The 15,227-nt window shown below is 40.3% G+C and overlaps 1 protein-coding gene across 2 annotated transcripts in view; it reads left to right on the top strand.

Moving 5' to 3' along the window:
• The first annotated feature begins 2,133 nt into the window (after positions 1–2,133).
• The window catches only part of LOC125459325 (ethanolamine kinase 1-like), a 416,823-nt gene continuing 403,729 nt past the window's right edge, over positions 2,134–15,227 (top strand). The window contains exon 1 of one of the 2 annotated variants that reach the window (XM_048545648.2): positions 2,134–2,318. In XM_048545648.2, coding sequence (XP_048401605.1) covers positions 2,175–2,318 — 144 coding nt within the window. In that variant the 5' untranslated portion in view covers positions 2,134–2,174. Of the gene's footprint in view, positions 2,319–11,790; positions 11,889–15,227 lie in introns of those variants that run through there. The other variant, XM_048545649.2, reaches the window with a different exon arrangement.

Genomic DNA, 15,227 nt, shown 5'->3' on the forward strand with positions numbered 1-15,227 from the left:
CTAGATTTTTGTTGAATTCAAATACCACCATCTACCATGGTGGGATTCAAGCCCAGGCCACAAGGACATTATCTGGGTCTCTGGATCTGTAAAAATACCACTAGGCCATTGCCTCCCCTAAAGGTATAGGGGAAAAGCAGGGGATTGGATTCAATAATGGTTCTTAATTAGCAAGCTAGTCCAAGAATGATGGACCAAATGGCCACTACCTACACCATAACACTTTTGTGATTCTGTGATTTTTCTTGGAGCAGTAAAAATGAAGAGGGGACCCAACAGAAATGTATAAGATTATGAGAGGCACAAATAAGGTGGATAGGAAATCCCTTTTATCATTAGCACAGGGGTCAATATCCAAAGGGCACTTTTAAGGTAAGAGATAGAAGGTTAATTGAAAGAGTTCTGTTTTGACTCAGAGTGATAGGAGTCTGCAACTCACTGCCTGAATGGCTGGTCAAATCAGAAACTCTGATAACATTTAATCAGTATTTAGATGTTCACTGTTAGCTATGAGCCAAGACCCAGTAAATGGGATTAATGTAGTCAGATTATTGTCCACCAGCATGTGCACATGTGCTGAATGGTTTCCTTCTGTGCTGTAAATGCCTATGAACTGAATGACTCAAGTCACACAGAAATGCAGTTGACTCTTAAGAGCCCTCTGAAATGGCCACTAGGAGAATTGGAGATGGTCGACATATGCTGGCTTTACCAATAGTACTCCTGGCATCCTTAAAAAAGTGGAGATTACAGAACATTATATAGTCAGAAAGGAATAGACAATTTTAGACCACTTAAAGCAATTGAGCAGAAATAATGGTAAGTAGAAATAATGGTGTTATAATAGTCTTAACTGTCCAGGAGTATTTGAGGAATTGAGAATAATGACACACACAGTGTGGATGATGTTCGTAGAGAGCTGTCAGGACTGTGTGCCAAGTCAGAGTGAGAAAACTTAATGAGAAAAATTTCACTACTAAGCAACAAATCAATATAAGTAAGTGACTTCAAGGTAAGAACCAAAGTTAATAATATTGCATTTACAGTCAGAATAAATAAAGAGAAAAATTAAATCAAAATAAAAGATGTTGGAAAAAAAATCTACCAATGCAAACTCAGCATCACGATTGGAGTGTAGTAGTACGACACTATTTTCGTTTAATATAAAACTATGCATGCTTCATCCTGAATATTCTATGCCCTTTAAATTACTTTCTGTCTGAATGGTCTGTCCATAGCATCACTAGCTATTTTGTTTTTTTGTTCATGAATCTGACTTGGTACCCTAAACATAGGGAAAGGATGTGTACAATACTTGTCTAGAGTAACAAGGTTGGGGAAGGGGGAGAGTGCACCTATTGTCCACCCAATATGACGTCAGAGAAATGGCTTACATTAAATACAATACCCTTTACATTTCATCTATGTCCAGTTTTGGGGTTTAATAGAAACTAAAACAGGCTGCTGTGTATTTGTATGCTGACATACTATGGCTGTGCGGAATGTGTCCTCACAATGCTTCAGTGTGTTTGGCTGTTCAGACTTCTTTATAAGTCTGCTGTGTTATGGTTTAGTCCTGCACACCCATGAATGCCATTTCTTGGATGTGGTTGGACAGAGGGTACCCCTCGGGAAATATGTTTGGGTGTAGAATAGAACTGTATATGTCTCTCCATAGAGCACATGTTTCATGCACCATTGCACGATCCTCTCTACATTTGGTTTGATGCACGGTTTGAGGTGCATCTCATGCATAACTGTATTCTGCGCTATGTCTCCTCCAAGGTAGGTTTGGGTGTAGGATGTAGTCACAAGATCTTCCTGGAGTGTTCTGGGTGTTGAATGTAATCGCGGGTTACAATTCTGGTCTAGGTTAAGTATTAAAGTGATTAGAGTCTTCGAGATGCATTTACCAGTACTAAATTATAGTTGGGGGTCATTAGCTCTGAGATAACACAAGTAGGTTGGACAGCATCGAGAGAAAATGTTAAAGGCATCCTACAAAACTGCTGGCATTCAAATAACTGTGGGGATATTCCCGATGGTCTTTCTTGCTCTAAGATGGGACTTTGGTCGGTCTTGCCCAGGAGGTCAGTGGCCGGCTCCGGCTGCAATCTAAACACTAGACACGCACAGTGTTGTTCCAACTGCAAGCCAGGGCTTGCCGAGGGAGTATGGAGCGTTTTACCGCGGCCAGTCCCCTCACAGGAACCAAATATCTTGACATCTATGTGGACGAAAAGGAGCCCAGAAACGGCATTGAAGCGCTCCTGAAAGAATTGCGGCCACTTTGGAAACCGACGGAGATTAAGTTGAAGGCAAGTGAAAACGTGGATTAAAATTCTGTACTGCTACTACCCAAGGGTAGAGGCAGCCACTAAATATACATTTCACACATATATGAAAGTTTATTACTTATAGCACTGACTTGACACTGCATTATCAGATAAGCTTTTTTTTACCACAAGAGTGACTGTTGAAACAGTCTTCATAAAATCCCAACCCATCTCGCAGATGTATGCTCTGAATGAGATTGACATTGATATTCTGTTTTAAAAGGAATGTACATGTTGCTAAAAAAAAGTCTTGACATAGTGTGAAGGGCGGAAAGGGGGAAAGGGGGACTGTAATAGCGGGAAGATGCATACGAGAATATTTCAATTTAGTTTGCCCGGAGCTGTCAGGGAGACCACTGTAATCCTCCAGTGAATGAGAAAATCTCAGTTGGCAAATCACAGCCAGAGAGCGTTCAAGGAACTGTTGGTCTTTTAAAGGGGAACCTATTTTAGAGATTGCTTCAGTGGCATTTTATTGACTTTGTATGCACGAGAAGCAGAAACATAACAAAGACAGCCCTTCCCTTTAATTTGTCCGTGTACACATGCTTGTGGGGATGGGCCCAGACTGCAATTTCTAACAAGCGTTCTTTTTTGTTTAACCAGTGTTGACATGATGGGCCAAATGGCCTTCTGCATGGCAGCATCTGTGAAGACGAGTCTGCTTTGAAGAAAAAGATAAATAATACTGCCAAATCCCGTTGAGTAGACACACTGCTGTTTTAATAACAAGTGGATTTGAAATATGTTTTTGAGATTGTCATTTGGTAGGACAAAAAGCGAAGATTGCTGAAAAAAATACAGTTCTTCAAAACTTTCTTCTTTTTATCTTGCACTCATCGGAAAATGTGCAAGAAATACTGTGAAAGTATGTGCATTTCGGTGCAAGTGTGATGCTAAGTGTGTGGCCTGCACTTTCCAAAGACTGGTCAATAATATCAAGTAGCATGCCCCTAAAGCTGTTCACATCAGCCAAGATACTGACAGGGCCCAACCTGCTCATGGTTGTGAATCTGTGATAGGACAGTATTTGATAAATAAACCAATGTTTACCAAGAATTATTCTGTCACCCAATTTAAGATCGACAGGTGGACTTTTAGTGTAGTCCACTGTGTGTACTGGATGTTGCACGTACTACTGCACAGACTGTACTCTTTCGCAGACAGAAATAATGCTGTGCCTGTTTCAATTTAACAAAATCAGTGACTGTCATTATCTCAATTTGACCAAAAATTCGTCAACATTCAATTTCAGCGAGTTTTATTAAGGATTTCTCTTTTTTACCTTTGCTATGATATCTTACACAATTTTACACAGCTTCCCTCATTATATTTGCTCCCTACCTCTCTAGCACCATTCATTCTCTTGTGTGATCAGCAATTGTGAAAGTTTTTATCACAGCCACGTTGCCCCAGGACTTCCAGCATTGGCATCATACTTAAAGTCCAACTGTGCGTCAGGTCAAACACTGTCAGCCAAGGGCTGAACTTTACAGTGCATGCAGTGGGAGGGGTAAAAGCTTCTCTGGGCATATGTGTGGCACAGATGACGGTTCACTGCAAACACAAATGCCCACATTCATAAATGTGTTGCAACTGGATTCTCATCGAGAGCAGGCCTCTTTGCTCCACAGTGGCCCTGGTGGAAGACTGGCAGCATTTTATTGTACGTTTGGCCTCTATCATGGGGTTGTATATTGGAATCATTTGCCAGAGTTGTGGAAGGTAGTGCTTGCCTCTCAGTAACCATTCTTGTGGGACATCTGATCCCTGATTTTGCAGAAATAAGGCATCAAACAGCTTGCAGGGCTGTCAGTGCAGGCTCTGAGATATGGTGCTGGTGATCACTGATGGAATTGAACTCTTTTCTATTGATGACTGAACTGTGTTATGATATGATTCTGTCAAAAATGACATGTGTACAGTCTATCATGGTCTATACAGTGGAAATCCAATTACTTTGGCAAAGCCACTCTTTGGTTTGCAGCACTTGACCTTGTCGTGGGGAGTTGAGATAGACCAGTGTTATGTAGTACAAACTACATTGATAAGAGCCTAGATATATTTATGCGGTCGGGGCTTTGAAATCCCAGACAAGTCCGCTATGGATCCTTGGAAGCAGCAAGTTGCACCTTGATGGCCACTGAGTTAGAACTTCCACCCACTCCTTCAGGTCATCTGTCCTACTCCAGCAGATGACCCAGTTCTATAACTGTGTTCCACAACAACCTCTGCCTGTGGCATAACTGCACCTCAGCCGTCTGTAGGAAATAGCATCAAGGACAATAGACTGGGCATTCCTGTAGCTCCTCCACATCCTGAGGGACCCTTCAGCTGTGACCTCTTCACGTGAAGGCTTTTGGCAGCCGTTGGAGATTACTGCTGGTTCTAGGTTTGCTGATGTATCTGTTCCTCCTTCAGAGCACCACACCACAATGAGTGAAGTTCCTGCTGTATCTGGTCACAGTTTCAATGAGCCTGAATGGAGAATGTTAGAAACGGAGCAAGTTCTTTGCAATCGGAAGTTAACATGAACATCACTTACAAATGAAATTTTAATGTATTCATCCATAGACTGAGAAATGGCAGACTCTAAAAGGAGTGCCATTGAATACTTCCATGGGGACTTTTGACATAGAAGACTTTATTCCAAAAATACAGCACAAGCCTGATGTACAAATATTACTGGAGTATATGAGTGCCATAGGATTACTGAAACTTTGTCCCCCACCCTCCACATCACCCAAGAAAGGCAGTATCTGGGAGTATGCTGGGAAATATTTACAGTTCAAGGTGAAAGGAAGTCAGCTCCATACCCTTGCGCAGATTATGAAATCTCAGATTATTTTTGTGAATTGTGAGCTGCAGGTAATACTTTTAAGATAACAAGGTGTAGAGCTGGATGAACACAGCAGGCCAAGCAGCATCAGAGGAGCAGGAAAGCTGACGTTTTGGGCCTAGACCCTTCTTCAACTCTACACCTTGTTATCTCAGATTCTCCAGCATCTGCAGTTCCTGCTATGTCGGTAATACTTTTAAGCTTGTTTGCAATTAATACTGCTTCATAGAGATGAATTGGATAAATTTGTAATAACAAATAACATGGCTACAGAGAGAGGTTGAGTAAGTTGGCAAAGCTGTGAAAATTGTGCATAATTGAAGAAAATGTGAAATTGTGCGTCCAGCAAGAAGAATAATGGTATGTTTTCTAAATGGTGAGATACTGCAGAGCTCTGAGGTGCATGCAAAGGCATCTGGGTATCCTTGTGTATGGATCTCAAAAGGTTAGTGTGCAGGTACAAGGAGTAATTAGGAAAGCTAAAATAATTCTATGATTCTATATAATATAATTGCTTAGCCGAAGGGCCTGCTCTGCGCTGTATTGTTCTATGTTCTATTGCAAGGAAAAGTAAAAGGATTATGGGCTGGATAATCCTGTCCCCTGAATGGCATGGGTACTAATGAGTTAGTTGGGAAAGTACAGCAAGTTCAGAAAAATTAGATTCTTACTGGGTAAAAAGTGTACAATACTGCAACCAAGCTTTGAACTTTTCTCACCTCCCAGGAAAACAGATACTGAGGCCAGTGACAAAGTAAGTCCCTTAAATGCCCAATAATTGACTATTCAATTGTCTTAACTGGTGGTGAGTTGAGTACGTTACCGATGGACCTTCTTTTCCTTCTTGAGGATGGTAAGAAGGGGGTGAGTATCTCTTCAGGGCCAACTCACTCACATTTTGCCTTCCTTGCCATCTCCAACGAGGGCAAAATTGCAGTCGTAGGATGAATTTCAATTTTAAAACTGCATATATAATACAGATTAGATGTTTGCCTAAACACAAACTTGAATAAATCTGATGCAACTTAAAACTCTGCTCCCCTAGTTCTTATTGTATTCGGATCTTACTGGAAATAGTACAATGGAAATCAAGCCCCACTATTCCACAACTCATCCAAAAATGAAAAAGTCCAGTTTAATCACTATTAATATGTGGATGTGATCACTGTCAAAGATAAAAGAGACTTTTTTTTATTATTAAACAAGAAAAAGAAGTGTATTTATTATAACAAATGTACCCCTCAATATGTGACAAAATGAATAGTTAATTACTAATAAGCAAACTTGAACTATACTGTAGTATGTTCAATATGCTCTTGTTTATTCACAGGTAGAATAGACAGAAAATGATGAGACCAACAGTTTTTCAGGAATTTGGTTGGTGAAAAATGTAGGCAAGAAGGGAACAAAGTTTGCAGATTAAGAGTCGAAAGCAAAAGAGGAGCTGAGGTGATTTTCTCCTCATGGCAGCATCAATTTGTTGTCAACTGCAGTGGTTTTCAATTCAGTGGCTTGTCAGATAAATCTAGGACATGACTTAAGTTAGGGCATTTTCTCTTAGCACAGTCTTTGAGGGTTATTTTGTTTCCACTCAGAGAGAGAGAGAAAGAGAGACAGAGAGACTGACCTCACTTGCTTTGCAGGCTTTTGAAGTTCTGAGACCTGACAAATAGCTACTTAGAACCAATCCAAAAGCTTTTTCTTGGCAGTTTCTTACTTTCAATCCAAAGACACCTTGTGCTAATCTGTCTCACAAAAGTATTAAATACAGTTTCATCAAATCTTAAATGCATTTGTGTAACCAATGAGTGGACTGTTCTCCTTTTGCTGTATTACTAAAAAAAACTTGTTTCTTTCCCTGCAACACAGCAGCCCAAGTTTCCAATGGCCAATAACATATATACAATATACATTAATAATATTCTTACAGCAAGCATCAAGTTCCATTCATCTATCACTCTTGTAGTCGCCTACATTGGCTCCTGCGCCAGCAACAGCTTTGCTTTTAAACATCTCACCATCGTTTTCAAAATACTTTTCTGGCCTCACCCGTGCCTGCCTGTCTATTCTTTTCTGGTCCCACAATTATCCACGGTGTTTGCATTCATAATTCTATTTAATGAACATCCCTGACTTTAATTATTCCACCATCAGTGCCCTCAGTTACTTAGGCAGTTAAGTGCTGTAAATCATCCCACTGCCCTAATTTAAGACATTCCTAAACACTACTCCTTTGACCAAACTTTCCATGGTCCCAGTGTCATACTAAACTTCATAACATTTCCACAAAGTGCCTTGGTATGGTATGTTTTATTACATTAAATGTGTAATTTTAATAAAATTCACAGCTTGCATCATGGATCCTTCTAATTTAAGACATCTCTTCTGAGAGAACACTGTCATATAAAATGATGAACATTTGCTTAAAAGATTTGTCTAAACAGAAGATCACCTGCTGAACACGACCAGCACCCACACAGGCTCTGAGTGACCGATTTGGGCGAGGAAACTATGCAGCACCTTAATCAATGTTATCTGATGTCAAAGAGCCTAGTGAATGTACTTCCAAAAGCTTCAGTGCTGTACTTAAGATGCTGCTTGGCCTGCTGTGTTCATCCAGCTCTACACTTTGTTATCTCGGATTCTCCACATCTGTAGTTCCTATTATCTCTCTCAATTCAAATGTTGTTTTCTGTTCAGAAATTATACGTAGGTCCTTTGCTCATTCATTAAAAATCTCTCACAAATGCATATCTAACAATGAGTTAAAAAAAAACAAATAAAACTACTCAGTAAACAGTGAATAATGTAAAGTGCCATGTGTATGCAGTTCAGTACCATCTCATCTCTAGGTGCAAAAGCAACACACAGACAAATTCCTCTTCTTGGCTTCCTCTTTGTTTTCAGAACAAATGTCAAAGACTGACAGATAAAATTATGAAAAACATGACTTTTTAACATGCCAGCTGTCTGGGATTATGAAAGTATGATCAACCAACTTTTCAAAGCAATCTGCTTCCATGTCATTTTAGCAATTGGCAATATCCCTGCTGTCCATCTTGTTGGATAAACCAAAGTCTACCACACAGGTCATTGCAAATACAGAACAGTTGAACTGTGATGCAATTGATTTCTACTTATGTACTAAAATCCACAGACATGTACAACATGTGGAATCCTTCCAGTATTGTACAGAGTGGGCACTGACAAGAAGATTGAGAGAATGGCCATTGAAGACCTTTGTATCATCAAAGCAAATAATCCCATTTTCCAACCAGGCATTGAATGGTGAGATGAGATTCTCGCTAGTAGGCAGTGAGAGGGCTGTTTTCATGTAGGAATTAGGAATTCATTTTTGTTGTCATGTGTACACAAGTACAAAAGTACAAGAGTGCAGTGAAACGTGTACAATTTCGCCACACACAGCATCATCTTAGGTACAAAATACCTAGTTACAAACCTTGGGCTCTGAAATAGAATAAATAAATAAAAAAGCTGAAGTTCTACTTTAATAGTTCTTCAAAGCATAAATTAGAAAATAAAGAAATAAATTGAAAACATAGACATGACATTCCTTCTGAAGGCCGGCACTCACTTTACACTGAGGCTTCCCGCACATGGTCTATTTTTCCCCCACACTGTGCTGACCCCAACCAGACTTGCAAGCCTCTGACCATGATCTGTGACAGGCTGACCACACCAGCTCCCAGTCTGCTGACTGCCAGCTGCCCCGATCTGGGCCTCCAGCCCAATAGCATGTCATAACACCTTCATTATTATGTTATCCCACCTCACTGATATGCAGTTTCCCATTCTCTGCTCACCGCATAGTAACTAGATTCTGCATTCTCAGCTATTACCCTGATGTACTTATGTAAGGTATGATTTATCTGGTTAGCACACAAAACAGCACTTTTCACTGTATCTCAGTACACGTGGCAATAATAAAGCAAATCAGATCAAATGGCAACAATCTCTGACATGAAAGGTAGAATGGTAACTTCTTGATTCCAGATCTACACCATTATAAGTCACCAACATTTTGAGGCACACTCCATGGGCAGTGACTGCACATTCCCCCATTCAACTGGACGTCCAGGTTCCATTGGCAAAGTGGGATGCCAATTACCCTCAGTCTGAAATATATGGGGCAAATAAACCACCCTGTTCAAGGCAATTGTGGACCTCGAGCACTTGACCAGTTGTACTGCTAGGCTCAACAAATGGTGCTGACACCAAAGATCCTAGAAGCTCCAAATACTTATCCCTGTAGCGAGTGGGAGAATGCAATGAGCAGAGCACCAGGAGGTCATGCTGCCGAGGTAATAGGGCAAGTTCAGGAAGATAATTTGCCTGTCTTATCACTCCAAACCTCACTCGAAGTCATCAGCCTAGCCAGTCATTGAAGAAGTATAGAAAGTCAGAGGAAGAAATAATAGAAATAGAGAAGGGTTTCTAGAGGTAAGGCTAAGATACTGTTGGCCTTGATGAGCTTAGCAATGATAATCTCAGGTGAAATACATGAAAAGAAGGATGCTGATGAGGTACCAGATTCATGTGAAGACACTGAAAACTCTTTTTGATGATGTGCAGTAGGATGGTGGCAGAGTTTATTCCTATCCATGCTGGTAACATTAGAGAGGGCCTCACAACAATGCAGATTAGGCTGGAGACAATGATAGCTGCAGAAATCTCTGCTTTGACCTAAAGAACACATCAGGCTTTGAATGGTGGCTTTCAGGTCCTGTATGATAGTTAATTAATAATACTGGATGATCTGTTTGGTTGCAAATCATTGTTACCCAGTATCCCAAAGTCATAATCACTGGGACAGGAGGAAGTGACTGACAACTTGACAGATTCTTAGGTGGCAGCATCGCTGTCTGTTCAGATACTTTCATAGGTAAAATAAGTCAATGGGTCAAGATGTGAAGAGCCTAAGCCAGAGTAGTATTCAGTAATGGGCCAATAAGTAAACATGAGAGAAGAGCCAACCTCTCTTCAACACATTCCTAGTGTGATAGAGCAATGTTCCATATTGTGGAGCAATGTTTTGAGTGGCCCTTAGAAATATCAGGAATAAAATGAAGGAATTGTGAAGCAATATTCAGTGAATGCTGAAGGAAACACCAGGCTTCCACAAGGGTTTCAAAATCTTCCCTTACAATTGGCATAGTGTTGGTTCAATTTCAGTTTGAGTGGAATTTTGATCCTTGTTATTTTCCTCAGCTTCATTAATGTTGCCTCTAATGTGGGAGATATCCCTTGTATTTTGGAATCCAGCTTATACTTTGTGCTTGATTCTGAGAGCGTGAAGGGCCATTAAACTGCTGAAGAATAAATGAATAACTGAAAAAATTAGGAAACCCATGCTGCAGACTAACATTGTCACTAAGTTGCCAGAGGATTGTAATCTTGGCAGTTATGCTGGAGGTACTATAAAAGTTGGCCACTGGCCTGTCAATAACTTCAGGGTCAATAGGATGAACCTTCCAGGGCACTCTTTCCATGGAAGGGCAACCATGATGCCCCTTGTAGAGGATTCTGGCAACATTGTATGAACTATCATGCCTGGATTCAGGCTATGTTCCCTCTCTCGAATGTAAATGGTGTCACAAAGACCTGCATGGGACTGTATTTAAGTAAGTAGACCATTGAAATGAGGCTCAAAAATTCATCTAGAGTGGCATTGTCTCTGAGATCACATTTTTGTAAATGCTATGTGCAGTAAAAATCAGGTGATTATGGTCCCATAGCTATTTACATATATACGACTGCTGGAAGAATGTACCTGTGGTGCCTGCAGCACCTCAAAATGTTCACTTTATTGTATGTTTAGGTTTAGAGATTCAGTTGCAGAGCTCCCATCTTGTAGCCTGCTAAAAACCTCCTTATGCCCCTGTATAGTCTGCCAACACAAATACTGTGTAAAAGCTGCAAGTGTGCTGCTTGCCTTCTTGGTAAAAGTTAAAAAATCAGGATTTAGCCCCATTCCAGAAACAGGCTTTCAGCGTTTGCACATGTAAGTATAGACCCCAACTCCTCCTAAATCCCAACCCCAAGGGGAGGACCAGTAAGAGATCAGTAAGACCAGTATTTTTCATTTACCAATGTTAACTTCATTTTATTGCTCTTTCCTTCATGATATTGTTTGATTACCTTTCCCTCCCTTATGTGACGGCCTGCTATCTTTTAGTGGAACTGAGTTCTAATGTCCAAATTGGGAGCAGTTCAAGCCTCACCATGTAGGCAGAAAAATAGTGTGTTGCACTCCAGTGTCTAAAACTGGATATGCAAACATTTTTTGGCATTAATTTCCTCTGGAATACAAGTATCACCAAGACTAGTTCATTCTAATGAGATCTGCACTTTACTAATTAGACTAATTTGTTTAGATGTCAACTTTCAATGTCCTATTACAACTAGTTAAAAGCAATGTGCAGAATAGTGGGATTTCTTAGAAATTTCCCTGAAAAGAACCAGAAAATGCTTGAAATACTCAGCAATCTTTGCAGAGAGAAGGTAAGATCTCAACTTGAGACATGTACTGTTTGTTTCTTCATGGATAATGCCTGATCTGCTGAGTATTTACAGCATTTTCTGCTTTTATTTCAGACTTCCAGCATCGGCAGTGTGTTTTGTTTTTGGTCTGAGTGGCTGTCACGATTCAACATATCATAGTCAAATTCGTTGATGCATCCAGGATGTTTCAGGTTGCAATCTTCAATTACCCTTTGGATGCTTTCATATTTGTATTATTTCAGCGCTATGTTTGTGTTCATCCAATACACTTACACCTTTGGGCTTAGAAAGCAATTCTTAGAAATTCCTGAGAAACCCTAAGCCTTATATTTCAAAGTTTCTGCCTGTCATTTGCAAATCCAACTGACAGTAACCATATTATACCACTGGGATGTGTTATTAGTGGAATAATGAAACACAATTTAATGGCAAGTTATGTTGATACTACAACAAATTGATAAGTTAATGTTATTATATCATCTGCTTAAAAAATTCAGATCCTGTTGGAGATAATGAATGATATGCTCTGATACATTTTGCTCAGAAATGTAAAACTTTGTATTGTCGGTATTAACAGTATTTGTTAATTTGTTTAATTTTTCATTTGTTTTATGACCTTGCTTAATCTCAATCTTACCTGAAAAATTAACATGGAATGTAGTAGACTGCAGACATTAGACAATTTGGTGTCAAGTGCTTTTGGCTTTGTGTCACTGAAGGTTGTGCAGTTTAATGCCAGTGCAGTGTCAGCCATCCCGCACTTAATCAAGAGGCGTGGAAAAACCATGAACAGCAATCGAAGACCACTTCACATCTGCATCGACTACAAAACCCACAGCAACCTGGGAAGTTGTTATAGTGAAGTGCTATGTTACAATCATGACTGTGATGTTTAAGTAATTAATCAACCTCATCAGCATTTTTCCACTTTGAAAGGCACGACTGCATTGTTTCTCTGTGACACCACTTACAATAATGTATGAAAGCCTCAGGAGATAAATGAAGTTAAAACGGATTGTTGTAAATTACAATGGTTAATTAAGATAATTCAGCCAAAATACTTCACATTGATTGTGGAATATAGCCAGAAAGATTGCTATGTTTTCCTATGCAAATGTTTAGAAATGGCCAGTGCTGTTGATCTCAAATGTGTACACTCGATAAAGTTAGTTCTGACCCTGATCAAAGGTTGCTTTGTGCTGTGTTTAGGAATTTCTAATGATACTCCAGCCACTTTTTTAAACCCCTTTATTCATTTGTGTGATGAGGGCGTCCCTGGTTAGGCCAGCATTTATTGCCCATCCCTAATTGCCTCATGGCAAGTTAAGAGTCAACCACATTGCTGTGGGTCTGGAGTCACACATAAGCCAGATCAGCTAAGGATGGCAGTTTCCTTCCCTAAAGGACATTAGTGAACCAGATGGGTTTTTCTTGACAATCAGCAACGGATTCGTAGTCTTCATTAGACTGTTAATTCCAGGTATTTATTCAACTCAAATTTCACCATCTGCCATGGTGGGATTTGAACCCAGGTCCCCAGAACATTATCTGAGTCTCTGGATTAGCAGTCCACCAATAATACCACTAGGCCATCACTTCTACTTGCGAAAATGTTTTTATATTTTCAATATTTCACACCAGTTCACATTCAGATTTACTGAAATGCATTCTGAAAAGACAAACTCTAATTATTCCATAAAAAGAAATTGCGGATGCTGGAAATCAGAAACAAAAACAGAAATTGCTAAGAAAACTGCAGGTTTGGCAGCATCTGTGGAGAGAAATCAGAGTTAACGTTTTGGGACCCATGACCCTTCTTCAGAACTGATGGTACCTAGTAAAACGAAAGTTTTTTTTGCAAAAGATAAAGCAGTGGTTGGAGGGTGGGGGCGGGGGGGGGGGGTGCGGGAGGGTTGGTGGGGAGGGTAAGGACTAAACGACAGGTCGAGATAGAACAAAAGGAGAGAGAAGATCAGTTGGACAGACAAAGGAGTGAATAACCATTATTCTGGGAATACTGATATATTTATTGACATAAATATCTTCTTGCTAAAATCTTTTTCTCTATTGTAGAATGTTATATTTCATTAATGGCTTTGCCTGAGCAAAGACTTCTGTTCTGTGACTGTGCATTACTTTCATATATTTTCTGAAAATTGCTGCTGTTTTACAAATAAAGCATTCTGTTTTATTAGCTCGGCACTGCTTGTGCTCCATCCAACACTGACAATAATGATTTTTTTTTGTCAAATTTGCTGCAGTGCATTCTCATGAGCGGTTTTCAATATGCTGTACCTCAAAAACTGAATAGATTCTGCTGATGCCTTAAGATAAGGAGAAGAAGGGAGGAGGCATCAACACATCCACTTTCTGGTCAGATTGCTCATAATCCACTCATCTGACCACCGAAGAAAACCTCAATCCCTCATGTGATGACAGTACCTTCCCTTTGTTACGAATCTCTTGGCTAAAATACTGACATGAAAGCCACAACATTCCTTTCCAACTTTATCCACCAACCCATCCAATGTTCTGTATGTTGGGCAAGTAATCACTCTATGCATTGCATTTTTTATTGTCTGCCTTGTGGGTGCTTTTTTCTGGTGTAGTGCTGACATGCAGTGTGATCCCACTGGCTGCGACATAGCTGGGGCTGGTTAAGGGATGCTAATTTTCAGTGGGAAAGATGTATAGATGATCTTGAAAGATGTCCTTGAACAGTTCAGGTTAGGTTTTGGACTATAACACCTCGGCATGGTGGCAGCAGTCTTACCTACATTGCTGACTGTGGCTGTGGTGAGAGGATGAATGTTACCAACTGAGTGAGAATACCAGGCTTGTGCTCCACAGAGGTGGGACATCTCGTCTGGGTGGTTCTTCAGTAATCTTAGTGATGCATTAGAGAACAAATTGCACACTGCTACGGGACCAGGCAGTCTATGCTGAGCATCAGTATCCACAGTCATCATGACAATGATCTGAACCTGAAATGCAGAAAGCTGAATTTACATGCCAACAGACAGAGACGCCATTACTTCAGTCTGTGTTTCCATGGCACCACTTCAACATGAAGTGGCATTTGCTTGTGCTGCAAAAAAATTGAGAACACAGCATCAACTACTTCATGGTTGGATCCTCTAGTGGTCTGATGGAGTTGGGCATCATTTTTACTCAATAGGGATGGCCTCCAAGGTTTTCACAAAGCCCTCCACTAATTAGCTGGCAGATTGCTCCTAAACAATGACAGACTGTTTTCGGGCAGTTCAGCCGAAGAACCTAGTTTTTCAGTATGCAAAAGCCATCAGCCTTTACCTATAGACTGCTCCCTCTGAATCTACATTTGAGTTATTTGTAAAAGAACAGAATGTAGCTTTAAAAATGTTTCCATTGACCTTGAGTACTCAGGTGATTTCTTTGACCTTCTCTTGGAGCTGCCTTCAGGCCCTCTGCTGGACTGCTGATGTTAGCTTTCAGAGTCATCTGCTCTCAATGCAGTCTGCTCCTTTGCTGTTCTGTCTCCTGTCTTCCCA

Source organism: Stegostoma tigrinum, chromosome 17, assembly GCF_030684315.1.
Source record: "Stegostoma tigrinum isolate sSteTig4 chromosome 17, sSteTig4.hap1, whole genome shotgun sequence".
Classification (NCBI taxonomy): domain Eukaryota; kingdom Metazoa; phylum Chordata; class Chondrichthyes; order Orectolobiformes; family Stegostomatidae; genus Stegostoma; species Stegostoma tigrinum.